The 27349-nt window shown below is 39.8% G+C and overlaps 1 protein-coding gene across 1 annotated transcript in view; it reads left to right on the top strand.

Annotated features, from left to right (window-relative positions):
• ABHD17B (abhydrolase domain containing 17B, depalmitoylase) overlaps nt 1-19754 on the top strand; it is a 406748-nt gene extending 386994 nt beyond the window's left edge. Inside the window, exon 6 of the mRNA XM_086961258.1 lies at nt 19732-19754. Within this exon, the coding sequence (XP_086817384.1) occupies nt 19732-19739 (8 nt within the window). The 3' untranslated portion in view covers nt 19740-19754. The remainder of the gene's footprint in view (nt 1-19731) is intronic.
• The last annotated feature ends 7595 nt before the right edge of the window (nt 19755-27349 follow it).

Raw genomic sequence — 27349 nt, 5'->3', positions numbered from 1 at the left:
CCTCTCCATTGGACTCCCACGGCACCAGAACTCCTCCTCCCACTTGCAAGGGACTGGGACTCACCCCAAAGTACCAATAGAACTCATCCTCCCACTCCCAATGGACTCACCCACAACTCAGATAAAACTCCACCGCCCACTCAGCATCAGGACTCACCCACACAGTCCCATAGGACTCACCCACAGCTCCGATAGAACCCACCCACCCACTCCCACGGGACTCGCACAGAGCACGAGGAGACTCCATCCACCATCTTCATTGGACTCCCCACGGCACCAGAACGTAGCGTCCCACTCGCAAGGGACTGGGACTCACCCAAAAGTATCCATTTAACTCATCCTCCCACTCCCAATTGCCTCACACACAGCACCGACAGAACTCAACCACCCATCCCATAGGACGCAGCACAGCACCAGCACATACCCGCCCCTCCCACGGGACTCACCCACAGCAACTGGAGAACTCACCCATCCATTTCCATGACTCAACAACTGCACATCCGACTCACATGGAGAACTCACTCGCCCACAGCAAACAGGGGGCTTCGTCGTCGCCCACATACTGGCTGATAGGATAATTCACCCACTGCCCTTGCACCCACCTACTGTTCACACAGGACTGACGCCCCCAAAGGCTCAGCCAACACCCCCCTTCATTCCCCCACTCCCGCGTGCACTCACCTAGCGCCTTGAGTAGCTCATCGAAGTTCTCAGAGTGCTTCATCTTCCATTTGCCGTTGAAGTTCGGCATGTTTTCAGGATGAGTCTTGAGCTGTGCGAGGCCGAGGGCTGGTGGCAGGTGCGCCCGGGGAGGGACCTCCTGAGGCTGGTTTCTTGTGCCCTGTGGCGGGGGTCTGTGGGCACAGCACCCCGGTATACCTCTGCGAGCACCTTTTCAATCACCCGAGCGCCAGCCCCCGTCAGTGGTAGGGCGAGGACCGGGACCCGTGCCTCTGCAGTGCGGGCCGCTCCCCGTCTGATCTCTGCGCTGCGGTCTACAGTCACCGGTCTGTGTGCTGCCTGCAGCCGTGCCCGCTGGCTGCTTCCTGGGAGAAGGCGACTCGGCGTGAACGCTGTACCCTTTACCGTGCTCCAAGCGCCATGTGTCTTTTTATTCCTCGCCGAGCCCCGGCCTCCCTGCTCGAGTCCCTGCCCCCTCGGAGAGGAGCCCGCCAACAAAACCTTTCTCCATCCCACCTGTGGAGTTTGATTCTCCCCACCACCTTGTTGTCCCCCTCTGCACCCTCTCCCCACCGAAAAGAAAATCTATCTATTTTAAGGTGACACTTAAGACTGCGGGTGGCTGCTGTGTCTGCAGATCGCCCTGCTTCCTGCGGCGCCTGGTCAATACATGCCTTTTCTTTTACAAGTGGGGCCGGGGCCGGAGACACGGACAGCGGGAGGGGGGGCGGGAACGGACACACGGACAGCGGGAGGGGTGGGGGGCGGAAACAGGCGCACGGACAGCGGGAGGTGGGGCGGGAACGGGCACATGGACAGCGGGAGGGGAGGGGAGCACTCACCAGGACTTCTTCCGGCGGTGGTCGGCCTCGAGGAATGACCCAAAAAAAGCAAAAAAATTAAATAGAATAAACCACCGCCCACCGCCGCATGACGATCGCAAAGGGGCGGGATGAGTAAAAATCGGCGGAACGCCCACAGATCTGCTCCGGCAATGATGGACAGATCTTCCAATGGCTAGCCTCCATTTATGGAGCTAGCCAATGGAAGAGAAGGCGGGACAAAGCCCCACACTGGTAAAAACATAAGATTTCGCCTGCGCGAAACGCTGCTGCGCAGCTGTTCGCCAGGCAAAACCTGAAAAACAGTGTCAAGGAACAGTTGACCACATTCCAGTCTATGATAATATACCTTGCTTTTTCAGGTAATATGACAGTGCTGAACAATGCATATCAGTGCAAATCTATGTGCCTACTACTGTCAAAGCTTCTTTGTTAACAAAATAAACTTTTTTGAATTTTTCTTTTTTTAAAACACCCAAAGACACAGATCTGGAGCTTAGCTCCTACCTATTTGTTTTTATCATCACCAAAAAGTCAAAGCTATCCACAGTTTCATGCCTCACAATTCAACTCCACACATTTCCAATCCACACCGGATAATTCAACACCAAACCACATAATTCAACTCAATTACACACCACACCACATACATCCAATCCACACCACAGAATTCCACATCATGTCACAAAATTCAGCATCACACCACATAATTAAGTGAAACTCCACTACATACCACTCCCCAACTCAAAATACATTCCACATAATTCCACTACATAACCCACAATCCCTCTCCACATAATTCCACTACACTCAATAATACATAATTACTAGCCACATATTTTCACTGCACACCATGCCACATAATTCAACTAGACAACTCCACTCCACAATTCCATCCCACACAGTTCCACAACTAAGAATTTCAATCCAACCTACATAATTCCGCTACACACCACATACATACACTCCATTGAACATAGGAAAAAAATCTAAAATCATTGTCATTTACAATGCCAATAGCTCTAACTCAAGCAAATGCGAAACCTGTTGTTTTTGCAATACTTATTTAATAGCGTTGTTCTGTTGTACATACTGACTTCTTGGTTATATATAAGGTAACAAAAATGTTTACAGCTTAAAGCCGTTAGCAAAGCCAATCGCTCTGGTTGAACACTTATAAGGTCTCAAAGGCGAGACCTATTGGCTATGCCAATGCTTGTTTAATACAGGTTTCACTTTTTGCCCCTTCCAAGACTAGGGGTAAAGGCCCCTTGAAGCTATCCTGCAAAACAGGGGAGAGTGTACCAGTGCCCACCAGTCACTATTAGATTTAATTATTACTGTTGGCATATTGTCAGGGCTTGCGGCTCTAGAGAGCTTGATCCTGTCAATTAACACCCTTTCCTTTTTTACTGAGAACCACGTGGAGGCGTTTTTTTTAATCAATGGTCATTTAAACCTATCTGAGGTAGAGGGACTATCAAACAGATCAGTCATATATGCTGCCCATATATCCTCAGGAATCATACAAGTTAGAATCACCCCAGTGGGGCCACTGGAATAATTTACTTTTGCCTAAAACTCGCGCTGATCCCCAGATTGAAGGATCTTTTTCATCTCATCCCACTTGCTGTGATAGAAAGAGGTTTTTTTCTCTTAAATCTGTTGTCTGTATTGACACTTGAGCCTAGCCAGCTCCTGATTTGAGTCACCTTCTGTGCACATCCTAGCTTGTTTGGTTGCTCATCTCACCAAGCATTTCAATTGCTGATAGACTGAGTCCAACCACCTCTTCCCTTTAACATGACAGATATCCTGTGCCCCACCATTATGGATGTTTACAGAAGTGCAGTCCAACACATTGGTCAAAATCTCATTAAACCACAAAAGTCTGTTCACATGGCACAAGGAGGAAACCTCAGTGTTTTCTGTTAGTTGGTATATCACTAAAAGCTGAAGGTGGCCACCGTCGAGACGAATTGTGAGCCTCCGTGGATAAGGTACTCCCAAAGGCAGTACCTTCTGCACTGCCACTGGCTCATAAAGATGAAGGACAGCCTATGTGGCGCAAGGGTCACTTCCCTCGTAACTTGCCACTTTAAAGTCTGACAAGAGTACAAATTGCCAGGCTAGAGTAATCATATAGTCAAGCGGGCCCCACCAAAAGGCCCTGTTGGAACGTTGCAGATCCTGGCATATCATTTTTAAACCGACCATTCAAGGAGACCAGACCATTGTTCTCCTGCCATTGACTCAGATCCTTAGCCTTCCGCTTTGTAGGGCTGGAAGGAAACGATGCAGGGGTAATATTATAACAATCGAGAACATCCTCCATCAGTGTACCCTCCTGCCCAAAGTACAGATGAACATTACAATGCCCAGCCATTACTATAATTGCTTCTGGAAATTTGCCTATATTGTCATGAAAAGGTTGGTCGAGAGAGTTCAAACAATCATTCAGTCTCTGGCACTCTCACCTATGGACATACATTATCAAAAGAAAATAACTGCAAACATTATTATTCAGACCAACTCTACCACAGAGAGCTGCATGCCACTAGACACATTAATGCCCTGCTGTATCTTCTTAATCACCTTAGTAGATGTTAATACCCCTGATGATGCCCTACCCGTCCTTCAACTTAAACCTTTACTATTCAGCACTACAAAGCTATTGATGGTCTTATCCTCTCTCAACCAAGTCTCTGGTAGGAACACCATGTGATAGATCTCTCTTCAATATACCAAATCACCGCTCTTCATAAGACACTCAAAGCTGTGGATATTCCAACCTAGGATTCTCAGTTTGAGAGAGGATTCCTCGCTCTGTGGCCCATTTGTCCTATCGAACCGCTCCCAGGTGTCCGGAAGCTGCATCTAGGGGAAAATCTTTTACCCTGCTCCCAATCTGGGATATCTCTTTGCTCTCTTTGACTGTCATTTATGAGTACTACGCTCAGATTCTTAGGAATCTGTCTATCTTGCCAAGACCTCCTGTCCATTGGCCTCAGCCTGTCATAGGACAAAGGTGTAATCTGCTCCCACTGGCTAGCAAGGAACCCACAAACAAAGTTAAATAAAAGGAGGGGATGGACTCTTTAATTTGGGACAGATGACTTAGAATTCACTCTGGTGTGGGTAACTGACTTGTAAACCATCCTTGGCTAGCTCAACGTCTGACTTTGTTATCATAAGGGCGATGTAGGGAGAAAACAAATTAGACTTTGGATAATTCCTTTTCTGGAAGTCCACAGTGACTAAGTCCTCCGTGGATATCCCAGAGAGTGAGGGGATGTGATGGAATATTTTGGGAATTTTTGAGTGGTTCAAGGGACGTCATTTTCTATCCTTTTTCCCTTTAGCCAAATTATATCCAGCAGCAATGCCGTAGGTAGGCTCTCTGCCCTAGTAAAGGTTTCATTGTTATTCTTTATAGTATTCTTTTAGTACCAGATGGACTGGTCACCCGTCCCCTAACGCAACAGGAAGAGTTTTAAGTGGGATGGCAAAACCCTCAGATGATTGCTCTTTATTTTATTTATTTATTTATTTATTTATGTAGCACTTTTTGTAAAGTGCAGGCAAGACCCATAGGTATCCCGGACTTTAAAAGCAAAAACAAATTCTACAAGTTATCAAGTCTCTATTTAATAACATATTGATGATAAGAGACCAGATATTGACTGAAAACAAAGTGCAAAATATAGACACTTGCTGACTGCACTTCTTCCTTCATCTTAGTGAGCCCACTGAACTAGTTATCTAATAATCAACCATATACTATAGTCATTAGTCTATCAATTGCAATCTGTTGTATATTATTGTGAGTCCTGTCATATCAAAGTCTGTAAAGCAGCTATTGTTTAGACATATCTTGGTATACATCATTATTTAACCCCTTGCATACTGATGACGGAGCGGTTCCGTCATCAGCTACGGGTGAGCTGTGCTGATGACGGAACCGTTCCGTCATGACTCCGCCCGCGCAAGGCGGAGTCAGCATGGGCGGGGAATTCCCGCCGCACGCAAGGGGTTAAGTAGATGGGACTACATGTTTTTGGCCGTAAGAATGTGTATGTAGTTGCTGATAACAAAGATGAGCAAAACAGAGTACTCATTTAATAATAATGAAGCATTTTCATCAGTGTACCTAAACAATTTCAGATATTAAGAACTCACCTTGAAACCTTCAACAAAGCAATTGGCTGTTTATGAGAAGCCGCACGTCTTCCTGTAGGGTCCGTAGATGCTAATTACTTACAAAAAGTAACTTTGCATAAGAAACAACTGACCACCACTATCAGTGTAAACCACCACATCTAAACTGCAGGCGTTCTTTCAACAATCATCCATGTCTGACAAACCCACTCTGGTCTCACCTGCCAACATCAATGACAAAAGCAAGGGGTATGTACTGCCTGTCCTCAAAAATCCACTTCAAATCTCCCCCACATTCCATGGACATAAGCCCTCAAAGTCTAAAATCCTACATTTGGTACACTCTTCCCTCCTTCCAGAGCTCAGGCAAAACTTTGACAAATCAATAGATATGCTGAAAAATATAAAAAAAATATGATAATGCTCATTGATTCCTTTCCATATCATCAGCTATACAGAAACACCCTCTGCAAGTCTCTACTTACATGTCGCAGACTGTTGATGGATGGTACTTTTAAGTCAATGATCATATGTGTCAGGAAGCCAAATATCCATCCAGGAGTGTCTGTTACTGAAAAACTAACTCAGCCCGGCAACAAAAGTTGGATCTTCAAAGCTCAGACACCATGCTGTAGGGATGGAGGTGCAGTCTAGTAGCGCCCACCTCGAAGAATTACACCAAACCTTGCATGCATTTATTGTAATGATAGCCAATAATGGAAATAAGGAGATACATTAATATATGGGTTTTTGGGAAGGAAAGGGGTAACAAATATCAACCCATATACTTGCGATTTAACTGGTGTTGTGATGTCTTCCTTCGTGTTGGCACATACGCTCAGTTGGAGATAAGTCCAACTTGATCCTGATGCACACCCTAAGAAGATCAACTGTTTGACACAGCAGAGAGGTTCAACTCTACATTGAGCCTCCATGACATATATGTGGTGCTGTCTTACGAAGGCAAAATAGCAATTGTCCATTCGAGACCCTTCTTACTCTCTAACCATCCAGGCCCTTCACTGTATTTTTCCACACATCACATGCAGGTATGTTTCTCTGTAACACTGTCTGCCTTTTTCTCTTCTCTTCTTGGAGGCTGAAGAGGCTGGTTTACAACACAGTCTAGTCAAAATGGCTTGTGAGCATTCTGTGAAGCATCACTGTTAAATACACAAAATGTTAGTTTATGACTAGTTCCCAACTTTGCTGCTCTCATGGTACATCTTACCTAAAGAATGGCTGATCATCATACCAGGGTGCTCCAGGAGCATTTCAGCCCTATTTTGCTTCAGAATTAGGCCACAACTCTTAATAATACTGTTATCCTTGCAGTAATTTACTCTACCCAAGTTACATTACTCGCTTTCCAGGAAACAAACCAACCCTGCATTACTCCTAGCTATTACTACTACAGATAGCTGCTAACTTTGTGGCTATGTGCTACTTTAAGTGTGCTCAAACACCAGTAAAACCTACATTACTTTTCGATTAGCTATGATAAAAAGGAGTGCTGTTTCATCCTCAAATAAACACTTTAGTCAAACTAACCTGTTCCCAACCAATGCCTCCTGTTACAGAAAAATCTATTACTATTCACGAATAACCAAAAAAGACGCTGAACAATCATTGTTAGTAACAAGATATCAGGGCCCATTGAAGCTCCCAAAAAAGAAACAAAAATCATTTAACCCAGTTCAAAAGTTTTTTGCCCTTGTATTCTGCATTTCAAAAGCTTGGGCGATGTAAAGTCTCAAAAGAATGTATGACATTACAATGCATACATTTACAAACCATGCCTTTACAATGCAGTTTTAACACTGCAACATCACTTACAATGCATACATTTACATCGCATACCATTACAATGAATTTTTTCAACTACATTTACAATGCATTCCATTACATCGCATTATACCTTTACAATGCATACCATTACAACACATACCATTACATTGCATTTAAGTTGCAGCAGTAGGGTAAGTGTTGGATAGTGTAGAGGTGAAAACTACTATTCTAACTTCAGGGGGTGCAACAGTAGGGTAAGTGTTGGCTAGTGTAGGGGTCCTATGCTTTGTAATGGTATGCGATGTAATGCCTGCGCTTTAGTGACATGCCTTGTAGTGTCATGCGTTGTAGTGACCTGCAATGTAATGGTTGCGTTGTAGTGACATGCATTGTAAATGTAGTGTGATGTGATGACTGCATTGTGAAAGGCTGTTTCCTGCCTCAAAATGATGCATTGGACATCTTTTTCACTGAGAGAAACATTCAACCCTTCCCTACATGGTGCACATCGAATTATTGACCAATTCGAACCAGGACAAATTCCAAACACTTTCCTAACGTATTCCATCACCAGTTTCCCTAAGTGTCTACGTCCAAGTCCTCCTGACTAGTGAACCAACATTCTGTAGGCGTCCTACATTCACCACCCATTGTCCTTGGAGTGTGCCTAGTCCCAGTCATCCACACTTATTGAATGTGCACTGTTTTTTGATTCCTATTGTTATCTATGAAACTTTTTTAACAATTTTGTCACATACAACTCCAAATCATGCATGGTTGAATTCAGTACATAGTGTGGGGATGGCTGACCCTTGCGGCCAACCACATGCTATGCATGGCCAAAGGTGCTGCAAGGCAGTGATTTGGCCACTTGCCAGAGATTGGAAGCAGGGCCTGCATGATGGCTGTTCGTGCCAGGAGGTGGCCACCCGCGTGGGGTAGTGGCGGTACGTGGATGCAGGGCCTGAATTGGAGGGCGCTCCTTTCCCTTGTTAGGGCCTTCTGCATGGAACTCTCTCCTGATACATCTGAGATGAGAAATGTCCGAACCTATTTTTAGGAAGGGATTAAAAACCTGGTTATTCACTATGTGATCTGGCTTGATTTTGGACTAGCGGCGGGACACTCCTTGGAGCATCATGTGTGCTTTATAAAACTGTTTCATCATCATCATCATCATAATTATCGTTTCTTAACAGTAAAAAAAACAACTAGAAATTTACAGAAAATTCATAGTTAGACATGCTAATGATAGCTAACTTTGCATTAAAAAAAACCTTAGAAATGCACTTACAAAAACAAAGGTGAAAGTGGCGTTTTAACAATTGAGTAAACCATTGGCCATGATCAGGGCAGTAATGACCAATACAAGTTTATAAATACACAACATTTTACGTGTTGGTCTAACTTGCTTTGGCATCCCCTGGCTAGAGCTCCCACTGGAGTAGATTTACGCCAGCAAAACTGAAAGGAAATGGTGCACCAGCAGGAAAGGAAATGGCATACCAGCAAGGAGCCCACAGACCGAGCCACATTCTTGACATCCCTTAACCAAAACACCAACTCCTTAAAGAGATGAAAAGGGGAACCCTTGCCGACCTCATTGAGGCCAGCTCAAACCACAGCTAATAACTGTTCAACATCGTCAGAGAGTTCTCCAGCCCATCAGCAACCAAAACGCTGATCACCCAGTCCCAGGAGCTCTGCGACACCCTGGCGGACTACTTTCACAACAAAATATCCGCCATCTACTGAAAATTCAAACCCCAACCAACCAACTTCTTCAGCCTCCTAACCCCAGCTGAGCCCACCGACAACCCCCTGCTCACCACATGGAGGTGACTCATTACATAGAGCACCACAGCCATCATGAACTCCATCCACTTCAGATCACCCACGGACCCCTGCCCCCACCACTTCCTCAACGTTGGGAGCATGAAAATCAGCAACAAACTCACCTCCATTCTCAACAGATCCATCCCCACCGTCACTTTCCTCGATGAAAGGAAACCACAGAGGTCAATCCCCTCCTCATGAAACCCTCCACAAACTTCAGTGAACTCAAGAACTACTTCCCTATCTCCCCATTGCCCTTTCCCACCAAAGTCCTCGAAAAGGCCATTAACCTCCAACTCACTGATCACATAGAGTACAACAAGAAGGGGCCTAATTCTAGCTGCTGAAGTACGGCAAGTAATTTCACATACATTGTGACTGCCTGAAACCTACTTTTTGTTGGCTCAGGGAGGTTTGTTCAAGGAGCCTTAATATATCACCTCACTGCCAAATCTATACCTTTGTTTTTTCTCCTTAGGTTTGCCAAATTTTGAAAAAAACTCTTTTCACTCTGCAGCATTCTGCTGGGGTCATTGCAGAAATCTCTGCCTGTTCCGCCGTGTGACATTCTCCATGCTGACTCTCCTGGGGAACATGATGGGGATTCCCTGGGTGTTTAAAGATGATTTTTATATGCTCTGATCTGCTGTATTGTTTGCATCTGTTTTTGTTTGCTTCAATGTTTTGTCACTATTTGCACCAGCGCTAAGTTGTGCTAAACTGCATGATCTTTACAAGTATTATTTTGTATTGATGCCTATGGTTTCTTGAGCTGTAACTGTAACTACCTCTTTGCATGCATTGTTGGGGATTAGGAAGAACACAACACAATGCAATGTGGTGTGATGCAACTAATAGATGACTGATGCTAACATCTGTTTCTCTTTGCTCGGACCCAGCACCAGTGAAACACAATTATGTCCTTTAGTAGATATGGAGCTATGAGTATTAATACATTTATGTTTTCTGAATTTTAAATATATTTATGTATATAATATTATGTTAAAGTTATCTTCATAACTATCTCCAGCCTCCTACATCTAAAACTATAACGACATGCAAGCACTATAAGTGGGAAAAGGGAAAAATGCAAATCACACATGAAATTATCACAGTACTGTTGTTGAAGGGAAAGTCATTTTTCCTGATGTAATTGGTTGACTACATGCCACATTCTTCATAAACAATTAATTAATGTTCAAGAGCATAACTGTCTCATAACAACTTATGTCATCTCGGTAATTCATTCTTGATTGTTATTTGTATAAAATCATGTTATTACCTACTACTGTCACATGGAGGTATTTTGGCCTGGTTAAGAAATGCCACCTTTACATATTAACGTTCTTAAGTTGCCTTCTTTCCCCATAAACACAATGACATTTGACCACATTCATTTGCATGCAGACACAGGATAACATTCCTCGAACTCAGTTTGCTTACAATACTTCTTCGGAGGCACCATATCAGAATACACTCTGTACAAGGGCTAAATTCATCAGGCAAGATGTTTTTATTTGGATTTGGCAGCTCAGCGACTGAAATATCATATTAGAATAAACAATAGTGGCCTGACTGGGCCTTCAGCATGGTAACATGGAAGATATTAATTTATATATGACATAAAGCCTTTGTTTATTCAGCGAAGCATTTCGCTAACACTTAGAGGTCAGTCCATGCCGGAATTTCAGCTCAGATCATTCAGGTCGCCTCATGTGAGGGATGCTGTCCAACTCCACACCAAGATGGGCAGCTTGCTGACACTAAACCACAGGTAATGGGGAGGTAGATCACCCGATAGGTGATTTGGCAGAGCCACTCACCTTAGGCATGATAGGGTAGAATGCGCTACGTTAAAGTACACTATATGACAGTACTTGGATGCCAGCATATAGTTTGCTGTAATCAGCAAAATGGTTGAATTGTTAATCTTTTTCACCATTCTCATAATGCTAATCACATTATTATTTTTCCTTCTATTAATCATTGCAGCACCACACGTATTTTATGCAAGAAGCACAATGCTTCAATAATTATTGAAACTGCAGGTTATCTATTTCTTGTGTATTTCTTTGGGTATAGATAAGATGCTGAGTGAAAGGGTTATAAATATTTCACCTCAATTACCTTGGGGGACCAGGGTTGTCATGTTCAGAGGTTGAAAAGGACTAACCTATTGTGAAAATTTTTAACAGGACTCAGAACTGTATGACGAAGTACAAGTCATTAGGTTTTTTCGTGAAGCCCTCACCCACCAACCTAGTTGGTGGCATGCTTCATCATCGGGCCCACCCAGTGACACCGAGTGTGTCCCGGGTGTGCTACAACGCCCGACTACAGTGGAGCAGGTATGTAGCTGAGTGTGCAGTGTGGTGACGTGAATAGTGATAGTTAAAAAAGCTATACAGTGGTCCCAGTACCCAAGGGTTAATTAAACTTTAATAACTGGGCCTCTGTTAGCGGTTAAAAAGGCTGGTGGATGTGACAGGAGTATATATTAGGGCCTCTTGCATCCAGGTGTGGTCTACATGTTTCAGCCAGGCCTTTGAATTTAAAACTGGCTTTCTTCAGGACTGTAAAATAAGTGATGGTGCAATTTTATACTTAAGTGAGTGTGTTTATTGAAATATGTGAAGCACTCGCTAAGGTGCTATATGTGTGCGATGGGGATTCCCGCACTTCGTCATACAGTTCTGAGTCCTGTTAAAAATGTTCACAATAGGCTAGTCCTTTTTGATTACATATGAACCCTGGGGATACGGGCTAGATACCTAGTCCTCTCTCTCTTCTCTGATAAACGGCATGTTCAGAGGTTGCCCATACATTTGTTACCCTATAAGGTAAGGGGTACAGATGGTGCACTGTGAGGTAGCAAGACTATAGCCCAACATATCCTGAGTGGTGCTCAGAATCAGTCTTGTACCAGTCCAACATTTATGTTGTCCACAAACCGCACAGTTATACTTGAGAAAGTACATGCCGTACAACACCACCTGTGCCCTAGAAATCCATTTTTTTTCTGGAATGATAATCCTGGGTATTTGGAAAGATCTATCATTTCATTGGTAATAGTGATCATACAACACCTTTGCACATCACCAGCTTTGGTCTATTTTAAACATCCTCCGCAGGGCCACAAGCTCAAACACTTCTTATATCTGAAACATGTTTCCCCTTGTGTTCTTATTGGAGCCTAATAAATAATCACAATGTTTGCTGAATAAGCATCAAATTAAGGTTTAATATCCGTTTAGTTAATTTAGGATTATCTTCATACTTGTCTAAAACAGTAACTACTCAGTCTTCATTCCAGATAAGCCTTGTATTTAGCAATGTGCATATTCAGGAATACATTTAGAATTTTATAATTGGCAAACAAACAGCTTTAGTATTACATGTAGGTAACTGTGAATATCACCCACCTGCACTGTCATCCTATTACCCAACACTTGTTTGAACATTTTGTATCAGCCATCCTTCCTGCTTATATTTCAACTATAGAAAACCAAATGATAGAATGAATTTTAAATGAGGCACTTCTAATATAAGATACCTACATGCATCAAATTACACCACTATGAATGCTTCTAATGTTTTTGCATTAATGGATTCTTCCAGATTGGGACATTACCATTAACATAAAACATAAAATACTTATTTTCTTTTTTCAAAAGTTGTCTTAAGATCCAAAATGCAAAATTTTATTTAAGCTTGTTGAAGATCCCACAAGAGAATATAATAAAAAAGGCTTGATTTTAGCATTTTAATCAACTTACCACCGTGGATGTTCTCTATCTAGCCTTTGAAACCAATGGAGTGGAGATCTCAACACAAAGGCATTATGGTAATTGTCAGATTTTAAAATATCAAAACAAACTTTTGACATTAGGAAATACATTATGTTTTTAGGAATTTCGGGATTCTTCAATTCTCCCATAACATATTTTGGTTTCGAAATTTTAAAGAGTCTAACCTATTTTTGCTTATTAGTAAAGGGATATTTTGAAGAGTAAAATGTAACTTGGGAAGTGTACACAATTTAATTGTACCACCTTGGTACACACTATTGCCCCCCACCCCCGTTCTCTGCTAATCTCTCTCTCTCAAGACCCCCTCCTCCTACTAATAACCCTTCCACTGATATATTTAAAATAATGCAAGGAATCTAATATGTTCTTCGCTTCCTTTGAAACTTTTCACAGTCAAAAGGTTTCAACCACTTGCCCCTTGATTTCCCTATGATCTAGCATTTGCAAAATCGTCTTTTAAAGAGGCAGAACACCTATGCAGGAAAAACTGCGATCAACATATGAATTTCCTATCTGTCATTAAGTGTTCTGCCTTTAAGTAGTTGATTTTCTACTTCCACAATTTAAGCTGCAGTGCCTGGGTACTGGGTACTTGAATGAAGTAATTATTTTAGTATAAAGTCAAATATTACTCCCTCTTTGTAATTGTGCAACACATTTTTATTTTCCCTAGGTCAAATCCAAGACATTTGGATCTCTTTGGCTCTGATCACAATTGCATCTTGCCCCTCGATCACCTCTTGAACTACTGTTACATCGCAGAGCAGCATTAACAGTAGAACTCATTTGCAGTGGCATATTTCTTTGGCCTCGCAATGTGTGAGGCAAACACCGCATGTTTCTGGAATACTTACTTGGCCTGTGGGAGGAAAGCTTATCTTCACTCTGCATTGCCACCACCTAGGTCTGCATCGTTATGGCTACCTCACGGGCCATGGTGAGCTATGAGTGAAGGAGGTTATTCCTCTGCAAAGCATCTTATGAAATTATGGATTTCCTGGAAGAGTGAACAGAGCTAACCTTATATCTACTGCTAGATATATATATATATATATATATATATATATATATATATATATATATATATATATATATATATATATCTCACCACAAAACGAGTAGAAGAACCACACGCTGGCGAGACCATGTACCAGACAAATGAATTTATTTGTCAACCCTCGGACGCGTTTCGCCTGACCAGCAGGCTTGTTCACCAAAGTTACAATACAAACATTCACCTTTTTAAAGTGCAAAAGTGCTGGGTCACGTGAACGGAAACACATTTCGATCAAGGTAATGGAAGAAAGACTTATAGTTACTTCCTTTACACACTTTTCAAGAAAAAACATTATCTATCAATCATTGACAATGCACAGCAATTTAAATAACATTTTGCAGGCTCGGATAACATATTTAAATTACTCTCAACCAACAAATGATTGTAACAAGCCGGGGAGCATCCCCAATAATATACGACAGCGGTTTGATCGTTGGCGCTTTGTGCTCTTCATTGGACAGAGCTTTGCTAACCCCAGTCGAGTATAAATTACAACTTTACTCGGGCTTTAAAATTTTTCAGTATTTTCTTGCAGCCTGTTAGTTAACGCCCAAGTGGGCAAATGCCATTAATGTGTCATATTGCCATAATATCTCATAACTGTGCCGTCAAATGTACAAATAGTACAGCCCAAGTGGGCAAATACAATAAGTTTCCGCAGTTTACCCATCAAACATGTGCCACCCTTAAATCATTTAGTGCAATTAAAATCAACTTCATTGAAGGAGCGGGGATCATGAACCTGCCTCTCTCCCTTTACCCAGATTTTGTACAGCAACCATTGAGCACACTATGGTATATTCTAAGACTTGATCACTTCCTCGAAAGATCCCTCTCTACAGGTGTGTTTTCATGTCTTCTTCCAAATTAAGACCCCCAGGGGCCTTGGCGTTGAGTTCCAGGATATATCTGAATTCCAAACGCCTCAACTTTTGTAGACGATCCCCGCCCCGCATGCTGTTAGGAATGGAATCAATAACAAAGTAACAGAGCCCTGCTACATCTTGATTGTGAAATGTCTCAAAATGCCGGGCCACCGGATAAGCTTGATCTGCGTGCTTAATGGCTCTCATATGCTGCAGGATGCGTACATGGACTGGATGGATTGTACTGCCCACGTTTTTAATTGCACTAAATGATTTAAGGGTGGCACATGTTTGATGGGTAAACTGCGGAAACTTATTGTAAACTACCCCTGTACCCCATAATTAGATGATGATAATCAGTGATGTCATCAGTGATGTCATTGACCATGTCATGAATGATGTAATATGTGACATCATCAGCATTGGATTGCGGATGCGCGAAAAATATAGTTAGTGCAACTAACTATATGTGGAATTTCAATGGTTTTATATCAATAAAATGTCCAGCTAACTATATAGGAGGAATTTCAATGGTTTTTTATATGTTAATTCCTAACTATATAAGGCCTAAAACCTATGGTTTTTTCAGTGAATTTCCAAGGTTTTTTAAAGGCTAATTCCTAACTATATATAGTCTATAACCTATGTTTTTTTCAGTGAATATATATATATATATATATATATATATATATATATATAGAGAGAAATCTCCTCTCGAAGAAAGGAGCGGGAGCCTCAGAGGGGATTAACAGGGCAACATCTTTTATTCGAGTAGAAATGGCGAATGCATTTCGGCCGGATCGGCCTTCGTCAGCGCCTGCAGTGTCAGTAAAAGGAAGTCCCAGAAGTCCATCAGTTAAAATACATCCCACCGCACACCGATAGGTGCAAATGATCGGCTCCGCCCCTCAAGTGAAATTTGCAGCCGGTCCGGGAAATCCACGGACTACAGGACCCAGGATGCAGTGGTTGTTCCCAGGTAAGTGTGGCTGAGGGGCGTTGGTGCAAATGTCCAGAATAGCGAGGGTTGGGGTAAACTCAGGACAAGACACGCACAAGAATGTATAGGTCTATCTATAAATAGATCTGTATATCAATATATATATGTATATCTATACATAAAATATATATATATATATATTATATATACATATACTTTTCATACTAGTAAATTAATTTTATTTAACCGAAAGCATTTAATAGAATGTAAAATATATATTTATTATAAAAGTATTACACAATATATATGTATATATAAACATATACACACATATATGTATGCATGTGTGTTTATACAATTATATATAGTATTAAATATTATTTGTGTTTATTTAATTTACATTATATTATTGGTATATATTACAATTTAAAGATTTACTATTTTAAACAATATATATATATATATGTAATATATATATATATATGTAAGATATATTAAAAACAATATTTTTGTATGTTTTTAACGATATTTGTGTAAAACTATATTTTGCCGATTTTTTTGTAGTTACTATTATAAGTATCGAGTGGCCATATTTTTTGTAAATGATAGTTTTGACATGATATTTTTGTTACACTAAAATATTGTTGTCAATATGGTGTCAAGAATCCGTGTTACTATGGTGTTGATTATGGATACTTGATCTGTGCCTATCCCATCCAGTGTCTGAGAAAGAGAAACCAAGAACTGTACATTGATTTTCTCAATGAGGAGGCCTGACAATCATTTGTTCCTTTTATCAATTGTTTTGAAAGTGGAAGATAGAAGAATAATTAATATTGCAGTGCTTCTGAATAGTGAAGCATGTGGTATGCTTATTGACTTTCATTGTTCGTTTAAAAACAATATCCCTAAAACAATGAAGGAGTTACCTGGAGTAAACCAGAGAGTTGCTTGTTGGCCTTTAACTTCAGGACCAGTAAAGTGAGCTTCATTACCTTTACAGGGTTCGATGGAAATCATTCAGAAGTTTATGACCTCTTCTAATTATTGTGCTCGTTTTGTAATTCCATGATTTAAGAAGCAAAATCTGTATGTGAATTGGTCTATCAGAACAATGTTGTTGTAACAGTTCTGCCATGGCTTTTGGAAGTTACTGTTCACCCATTGAAGACACAAACGTTGTTTCAAATTCAAATTTGATTGTGGTTAATCTTTTATGTGTGGCTCTTTATTATCATGCATATGCTACAGTCTTTGCTAAATATGATAATTGCTCACTTTCTCCTATTAGGGAATATGATTGAGCCAAAACATTTGGACCTGGCACTGTGTTACGGTTTGAAAACATTTATTTGTGTACACAATAAGAGAGGAAGAAGGGAAGACTACCCAATAAGGTCCTCCTATCATACATCTATAAACACACAAGATGCTTAGGTATGTAATATTTAGAAGGTTGTATTATTTCCCTCAAAGTAAATGTCATCCTTACCTATTAGCTCAATAATTGATATTGTATATATTTGAGGGGTTGCCTCATCCACAACTTTTCATGGTATGCTTCATCATCACCCCCCCCCCCACACTGAAGTAAGACGATACTACATCAGTGGACTGAACCATAAGATATTTGAACTGATTATCTGAACCCTGTTGTAATGTCCTGTATACGAATATCAAAGAACTTCCAGTTATGGTTGACTCCACTGGTGAAATATCATCCTACTCCAGAGTGGGGGGCCACCGATGATGAAGCATGCCATGAAAGGTTGTGGGTGTGGTGACCCCCTCAATATCTATATTGAGCCAATAGGTAAGGATGACTTCTACTTTTAGAGTAATAACCCACTCCGTTAAGTGTTACATACACAAGCATCTTGTGCGTTTATAATTGAATTGTTTATTCCCTGACTTAAACATGTTTAAGCAGGTTTGAGCTTGAGAAGGATGCATCACAATGTTTTCCTTCCCTGATTTTTCATTATTTTCATCTTCCATCTCTTTTCTTTTTGTCCCTAATTTTTGCTTTTTTCCATCAGGATTTCTCTTGGACTTGGCCATTAGTAAGGCTTATGCTGGGCTCTTTCTTAACCCTGATTCAGCAAGTTTTCTGCCTTGACTATCAACCATAGTATTGCTTCTCAATTGCACTCAATCACTAACGTTGAAAGTCTAATAAAGTACAGAATGGCACAGTTGCTCCTAGGAGGAGTCGGCCTTTGCTCAGGCAATTGCAAATGAGGCTAAAGAGTCCTTACTTTTGACAGGATATAGGTAGCTGCTCTATACACTTGCAATTCAACATTCAGGCCTCTTCTTTGTGACACCGTCTGGGCTCCTCCCTGAAACCCACAGCGTCCAGCACCTATCTGTTTGCACCACTGCCTGATTACCACCCGATCTTAGATTGCGTCTTTCCACTGTGTCAACCCAGGGATTTTGTTTTACTCCTTGCTATTCTTCCTCTCCCAGATCAACCATTTGCCTCTACTGCTTTATACTTCCTATATTAAGAAATATCCTAAAGTACCATCATTTTGAAAGCTGTTGCTTGGTCATTCAAAATAATACCTCTATAGAGATCAATTTCTTCGTCTACATCAAATATATCCTCAATTGGCTACTGATCATCCAGATTATCCAATGTTTTAGATATATTTGTCTGGATGACATATTTACTACAAGATTAGAAGCAACTGCAGTTGTATCTTTAATCAGAAAGTGTCTAATTCTTTTCAACAGTGTTTTACCAACTATACCAGGGTTTTTATTTTATAAAAAAACATATCATCAGAGCATAATCCTATACTTCCTCCCATTAATGCAATCCTAGCTATCTCTTTCTTATGTCTGCTAAAGCTTCTAATGCCAGTCAAGGAGCGAAGGCGAATGTGGACACTCTTGCCTGGGATCTCCTCTTATGGTAGATTTTTTGTGACATTACTCCACTTTCTATAGCTAATTCAACTCCACACACTCTTATTGGTGGTTGTAAAACATTGTATGATCAAGAACAAATAACTACTGGCCAATCTATAAACAGCAATTATAATAAGGAGCGTGCATTGTTGGAAAACTCTTGCTCAGCAAGCACGGGATGGAAATCTTTGAGCTGGAACAAACAGCATTGTAGATCCAAAGAGTGATAATATGATCACAGGACAGAAAGCAGTAGCAGCCATATTCCACCTATTTTACTTGGAATTATATTCCAAAACTCATATTCCGCTACCAAGGTCATCAACTATTTCTTTCAAGGAGAAAACATACCACAGATCAACACAGAGCAGCCTGCCATTGTATAACGACCCATAAGAGTTACTGAAATTGAATTAGGTATAAAAACGAATCTTGGCAAAAACCCCTTGACCTGATGGCTTTGCATCTGAAATATAATCATTTTTCCGAAACATTAATTGCACATCTGTATGAGTTATTTAACACTATTTGGCAATCTAGTGGTAGCCCAGAAATCTTCAAAGGTTTATTATGTGTATTCCTGAAACCACAAACAAATTCCACACAGTGTGGCTCACACTGGCCCATCACGCGCCTGAACAACAGTGATTAAATTGTTTTAATTACATTACTGGCAAATCTGATGACAGTAGTTGTAACGAGTAGAGCGGAAATGGATGAAACTTGATTTGTTCCAGGGCGAAAATTAGTAGTGCCAAATACACTTTTTAATGGAACCAGTGTCATATCAATTACTATAGCTCCTCGTTCAGGCTTCATTTCTTCTCTCTCACAGGTTTTTGATGCTCAAGATCCACATGAAGATCTTCAGAAGAATACAATAGTAGGAATTTCAACTTATACTAGCTTGAATGTGCCAACATTTTGTAATAAAAAAAATGAAATACTGTGTTAACTCATGATTTTGCTACATATTGTAATAAAGAAAATCTTCAGATTAACTGTACATTAGAAAATGAGAGAGAATGACATCCTAACTATTTGAAAGACTTATCTATGTTACCTCTGCCACAATTGTAGAAAAACATTAAACTATCAGTTGTATTCAAATCCCTCTTCTGTTAATAAAAGAACATCCTTCCCTAAGGTCATCCAATTAAAAAAACAACTGCTAGTGTTTACTACAATAATAATAACAATGCAAATTGCGAGGATATCACTCCCACTGGAAAACATACTGGATTGGGAGAAAGACCCTGATGAATAAGTACTGAACTTAAATGCGAAACACTTCCAACAAGTTGTAAGGTTGGTCGCAAGATGAAACCCAATAATTAATCAGAACAATCCTCTCCAAATCTGTTACACCACAAAGAAAAGATGTAGGCTCATGCATGATTTACTGAAGAAGACCTCTGATTTACATACAAAGGGGCGATTACGATGAAATAACAATGTAGGTGGTCGGAATTGAAACCGTCCGGTCATCCAGCTGGATTCCGACGGGCTGAAGGAGCCCGTCGGCTAGTCGGAGGCCTCAGTGTAATCCCGATGGCATTTGCTATCGGGATTACAATGGTGTTTTCCGACAGGCTTGCAAAGTCGGCTTTCCGTCATGGAAAGCCTGTTGTTAAGCAACTTTCGGGGCCCCTAGCAGGGCCCCCATTCCTCCACGGCCACCAGTTGGGAGCCAAAGGGGCCCCTATGGTGCCCGCCTTTTAATCTTTGCACCGTGTGTCAGGTGCCTGCCACACGGTGCAGGGATGAATAGAATCTCTAATTTCTCCATTTCTTGTGCTACGGCTGGTTTTAGAGAAATTGGAGTATGCAACCGCACCATGGCGCGTCAGTCCAGAGACCTCGGTGATGTCAGGTGGACGTGAGTTTATGCGGCATCATAATCAAGCTCTAAGTAGTAAACACCTTTCTATTCCAGTGCAGAATCATCTGCTGGAATTACCACCATTATACTATTCATATGGTAGAGGTATTTCTGCCTAATAATTCTCCATTAGCAAAGAGCACTTAAAAACACTACTTACCACTCCATCCGCAAATCAGAGGATTTCTTGTTACCCCCAAAATGTAATCAGTCCGCAAGACTTACAGTCATTCCTAACATTTGAGAAATGAATCCAATATGATTGAAGTTGTACTGGGCCTGTTAGATTCTCTGACAAAATTCTAACCTTTTATTAATAACCTGCCAGTGATCAAAGACTTTGCAAACTCCTTGCTTTTTGGATCTTGAACCACTTTCTTCTGATCAAAACATGACCAAAACGTAATTAACGTCTTATTTTGACTTATGTTGTTTCCAATATTATCAAATATATATTGTGAACATATGTGTATATTTATGCATACAATCCATAAGTATTTCTTTTAAGTACTGTGGATATGATCCCTTATTGTCATATTTATCTATATTTCATCTGGGCAATTTCCTTCCCATCCCTCATTCAAATACTTCTTCATTTATTGGTGTATATATATATATACATTTATATATATATATATATATACATATACATATACATATACATATATATATATATATATATATATATATATATATATATATATATATATTACCTACTGGCGGTCGCCAGTAGGCATATATAGTTAGGATTTTTTTCCTATGGGATTTTTGAAAATTCTATGTCGAATAACTTTGGCGTTTGTGGACGGAATTGGCTGAAATTTTCAGGAAAATGGCACATTTTGTTTCTGAGCAGCCCTTGAAAATTTGGGGGGGTTTCGTCAAGGGGGGGGCCGAGAAAAAAGGGGGGTCCCAAAACGCGTTTTTAACATTGAGTTTTCCATAGGGCGGTTGGACTCACTTTTAGCTCGAACGGCTGAATGGATTTACACGAAACTTGGCAAAATTGTAGATATGGTTTGCCCAACGTGCCTTTGCTATGTCTCAATATATGTGCTCTAGTGGATTTTGAGAAATTAACGTTTTAAAAAACAGATATATCTGTGACAGCGCTCCAGTTAGCGCTCCGGTTCGCGTACCTGACGCGTAACGGAACTTTGCGAAGTGAAGCTGATTGGCTTTCCGGTGTCTGTAAACATTCTAAACAGTCAAGAGTGGCCGCCATCTTGTGTCTCGGTAGGATCGAGACACAAGAGGTGGGAAAAACAAAGTGGGAAATGAGCATAAGGGGGCAGAGTACATCCTCCCTGACCCCCTAGGGTTGATGAGGGGGCTTTAAAAGGGCCTCGCGGGGTTAAAAAATAATAATTTCTATATCGTTTTTTTGCGGGGGGAGCGCTCGGTACGCGCACCGGGAAGCGGTCCGGAAAGCGTAATATTGGGAAAATAGGATGAAAGAATGTTCAAATATTGTATGTTTATTGATTGTTATTTTTGTTTTTTTTAATTTATTTTATTTAAGTACCAACATGTAGGTACCAATGCAGAGTCTAAAAATAAAAATACATTGTTTCCTTTGTAGATATCTTGCAGGTTGTTTCAGAAGTTATTGAGGTATATGGAATTCATAGCGTAGTCTGTCAGGAAAGCAGAAACACCATGGAGGCAGGAGATGATAAAGAGATGTTAAATACACATTTGAGATGATATAGTGAAAGAAAGGAAGTAACTATGAGCAAACTTAAAGTTGCACAGTATATTTAAAGTCTAATTTTACATTAAAATCAATTTGCTACTAGTTTAAAAAATACATATAAAAATGAATAATGTCTCAAACAATTTTTGAATTATTATATATAAATTTATTATTCTGATTTATTTTCAAAATTAAAAAGAACTTCTAATAATTCTTGGTCAGATTTTGACTCATTTTCAATTAACCCCTTAAGTGCTGCTGACGGCCAACGGTCGTCAGCAGCGCTACCTCCCCAGTGCTGCGCACGACCATTGGACGTCCATTCAGCACTGGTTCCAATGGACAGCGCAGCACTGGGAGGGATGTTTACACGCAGCTAAGGTGTTAAGGAATCCACAGCTTCAACACATTGCAGAAGTTCTATGTCCATTGATTGATCAAAGAATTCTGAATCATTTGCTGTGTCTTGGTTGCATTCTGCAACAATTTCCATGTTATTTTTCTGCTCTCCTTCCATTTTGTATGCTGTAAAATGAATTTATATCAGTGCAGATAGGGCACTGTTGGGTTTAAGTACAGACAGGTAGTTTGGTTCTTTAAACAGTGATTTTTTCGTTGGGCAGTGTATGGTATCAAACTGGAAGTAGAAATATCAAAAAATGTATGAAATAAACTCTAAGTCAATTCTTAATTATACAAGACAAGTCTAACTCCATCCATAACTAAAACAGAGAAGTCTATTTTATTCTATAAGTATTACAGAGGGATAGTATATAACTATCAGAACATGTTTACCTAATTAACTTACAGTACAGAACATACTTCAGTTTTTAAAATAACATCTTACCTTTCAAATAGAACTTTAAGTTATCTGTTGAAATGTACTTGATATGTACTTCAAGAAGTAGTAGTCAAAATGGCTGTGTTTCTCTCTCTTTCTTTATATATATTCAGGTACATAACCAATCAAATGTCATGAAATAATAGAAGATATTGAAAGTAGCATTTTGATTGGTTGTCAATTCTAACACTTCAAAAGTGTTTTTTTTAGGTAATTTACCTCAGGATATTTAATCAGGCTTACAGCATAATTTTCACAATGAAATTCCATCAAATTTGGGGAAATGGTAGGGACTGCTATGTAGTAGGGGCTATTCTATATTTGATGAAAGTGTCTGTAGTGGTTTTTCTGTAAATTACTTTCCCACCTTTTTTTATCGAGCGCTTACCGGTGCGCTCCCCGGTACGCGAACCGGCAGCGTTACGGGAGTCCTCCATTTTGAGTATTGGTTGAATTGAGACACAAAATGAAGGACAAACAATGTTTGGAATGGGTAGAAGGGGGTACGGTAGACACTTTGTGACCCTCTAGGTTTTCGGAGGGAGGATTAGGATGCTGATACATACAAAAATAAATTTAAAAAAAATGTTTAATTTCGCCGGGGGAGCGCCCGGTACGCGCACCAGTAAGCGAACCGGGGAGCGTACTTTGCAGAAAAAAAAAAGAATACATTTGACAGCTTTTGATATTTGCTATTAAAAAACCATTGAAATTCACTGAAAAAACCATAGGTTATAGACCATATATAGTTAGGAATTAGCATTTACAAAACCTTGAAAATTCACTGAAAAAACCATAGGTTATAGACCATATATAGTTAGGGATTAGCATTTTGAAAACCTTATTTTACTCGCACAAAACCGTTGAAATTTGCATATATAGTTAGATGCACTAACTATGTATTGCGCACCCGCAATCCACTGCTGATGATGTCACATATTACATCATTCATGACATGGTCAGTGACATCACTGATGACATCACTGATGACAACTCAAATGACATCACTGACAACATCACTAATGACAAATAAAATGACATCACTGATGACATCATCCAGTGACTGTATGTTTCTGTAAATTTAAAATATGTCTTACATATTGAAGAATGAGTGGATGTATAGGTGTCTGGATGAAGGATTTAGTAGATGCATGACAGACTGTATGAGAGAGTGTTTAAATGTGTCTCACTGAGTGCATGGGTTAGTGACTAAACTGTCTTAATTTGTGCATCATTATGTCTGTTGTTCTGTAAACTGCTGCATGTGTTGATCAGTAGCTATATGAGTAACTATATGGGTAATTGATTGGTTGCCCAAGTATTTGTATGGGAGAGTGAGTGTGTGTGTGTGGGTGGCTGGGAGGAGTGTGACTCTGTGCATAGATGTGTGAACAGTTGATTCACTAAATGTATGGGTTCAAAACTGCATGTGGAAACAGCTGTATGGGTGGTTGACTGTGTGCATGAGTGTATTGGTGAGTAAATGGATATCTCAGTGCTATATGTCAAAGTAAGTACATATGTAAAACACAGTGCATGTGAGAGTTGAGATATATAAATTACTGTGTATAATAGCTAGTGAATGTGTGAGTGGCTGCATGGATCATTGAAAACTTGTATCAGTGATTGTATAAGAGAGTAAATATGTGTTAGAATAAGTTTCAATAAGTAAGATGTGTATAACTGTATAGTTGAGGAAATGGAGGCGTGATTGATTCTTTGCATGATTGACTAGGTGTATGAGTAACTCTATGGATAAGTGACAATCTGTGAGTGTCTGTTTACACTGAGTGTATCTAAGGTTATATTAGAGTCAGATTCATTGTATTATCACATGAATGACGTCATCAATGATGTTGTCAGTGATGTCATTTGAGTTGTCATCAGTGATGTCATCAGTGATGTCACTGACCATGTCATGAATGATGTAATATGTGATATCATCAGCAGTGGATTGCGGGTGCGCGATATATAGTTAGTGCATCTAACTATATATGCGTATTTCAATGGTTTTGTGCGAGTAAAATAAGGTTTTCAAAATGCTAATCCCTAACTATATATGGTCTATAACCTATGGTTTTTTCAGTGAATTTTCAAGGTTTTGTAAATGCTAATTCCCAACTATATATGGTCTATAACCTATGGTTTTTTCAGTGAATATATATATATATATATATATATATATATATATATATATATATATATATATATATATTACGGTTAATGTAACTGTTCAAAGGAACAATACAATGAGTACCTCCTTCCCTTTATTTTTCAACAATTTGTTTAGACAATGAAGTAGCAGCTGCTTGTTTTAGATATGCTCATCTCTCTCTTCCATCCACCCGCCTCAAGATTCCATTGATCCCAGAGGCCCTGGGAGTATTATATGTTTACCCTGCTGAGATAGTTGTCATCAGCTGCTCCAATGTTCTATTGTATCACACTCCTTGAAAATCTAGAATATCAACTTGTACTTGTTGACAAAAGAGACCCAAATAATCTTCTTCTTATCCTCTATAATGAACCATCTCCGACAGTAATGGTCAGCTGCTGGCTGGGATTGTAGAGCCTGGAATCATCAGAGAATTGTCTACCTTTAACAAAACCAGTGTGTTCACAACCAATTAAATGAGGTAGGAGAGGATCAAGGAGTAACATTAGAATCTTGGCAAAAATCTTATAGTCAGAATTAACTAAAGGAAAAAGTCTGTCATTTTTGCATAACTTATGATCCTTGTTAAATTTTGGTATAAGGCATATTAAGGCTTCTTGAAATAGGTAGGAGAATTGGAAGGAGTAAAGAAAGTAAACAATTGATGTTATTTAGGGATTAATGGTTTAGAGAAATGAAGGTAGAATTCAATTGGAAATCTATCAGGCCCAGGAACTTTATCTTTTTTAATAGAGTTAATAATACTACAACGTACTCGGCTGGCACTGCACCAGCTAGCCCTTCTCTGGCACTGTGTCTTCTCAGTTTTTGTACTCCAAGATTGTCTCCATCTTTGTATTTGTGTTTTTACATGTCCTATAACTGTTGTAAAGTGCTCCGATACCCACCGGTCAGGCCAGTGCTATATAAAACTCTGAAAATAAAAATAAAAAACAAATATCATTGTTTCTAAAAAGATGTATGGAATTAGCTCTTAAAATAGTTTCTGTTTTAGTTTGTTCCTTTTTAATTTAAAGATAATTTGATAAGAGTGTACCTGTTTTATTTTGACCACCATAGTTTCTGGAACTAGATTAAAGCAGATAAGAATTATCCTCTTCTGTGGAGATTTTATTACATTAAATTATCTAAACAAGCCTTAGATTTGGATATATAGTAGGGTTGGTCTACAGTTTTAATATGTTTCATTAAATCCAGTGCTTATTTAAAATGTATTTGTTTTTTGGTGGAAACATAACTAATGATAACATCTCTAGAAGCAGCTTTGAATGCATCTCATATAATTGGAAACGATAAGTCAGCAAGATCATTCAATGCAAAAAATGCTGTTATAGAAGTATCAAAGCATTGTGTGAAAGCAGTATTCAATAAAAGAGAAGTATTGCAGTGTGTGCACTCTAACCCCTAAAATACGGTATAATTGGTAAATCTTAGTTGTCATCTTTAATTTCCCAGTAAGGCCATTGTGTGGGTTACAGGAAACACACCATTGGCATGGATAGGTTAAATATCATAGGTGGACTGCAGCACATCATCTAGGTTGAGAAAGAAAGCACCTGCTGTTTTTAAACCTGCAGGTGAACCTGGCAAAATAATAATTTTTGACAGGAAGGAACCCTACTTTTAAGTATTAAATAAGTCACCCCCAAGAAGGCCTTGCAGCCCACAAGTTAGGGTGCCTAGTATTAAAAGTGGTACGTGCAAGAATTTAGCATTAGCGTGTACCCACGATGACTAGCCTCCAAAAACTATTTTCACTGTGAAGGGCAGTAGTTGTCCTATGAGGAAAACTAAAGTTCAGAATAAAATGACTCTGCTAACTTTCGTTTAGGACAGGCTGACTGAATAAACTACACAT

Source organism: Lissotriton vulgaris, chromosome 3_1 (assembly GCF_964263255.1).
Source record: "Lissotriton vulgaris chromosome 3_1, aLisVul1.2, whole genome shotgun sequence".
NCBI lineage: Eukaryota > Metazoa > Chordata > Amphibia > Caudata > Salamandridae > Lissotriton > Lissotriton vulgaris.
This window is presented reverse-complemented; position numbering and strand designations above follow the sequence as displayed.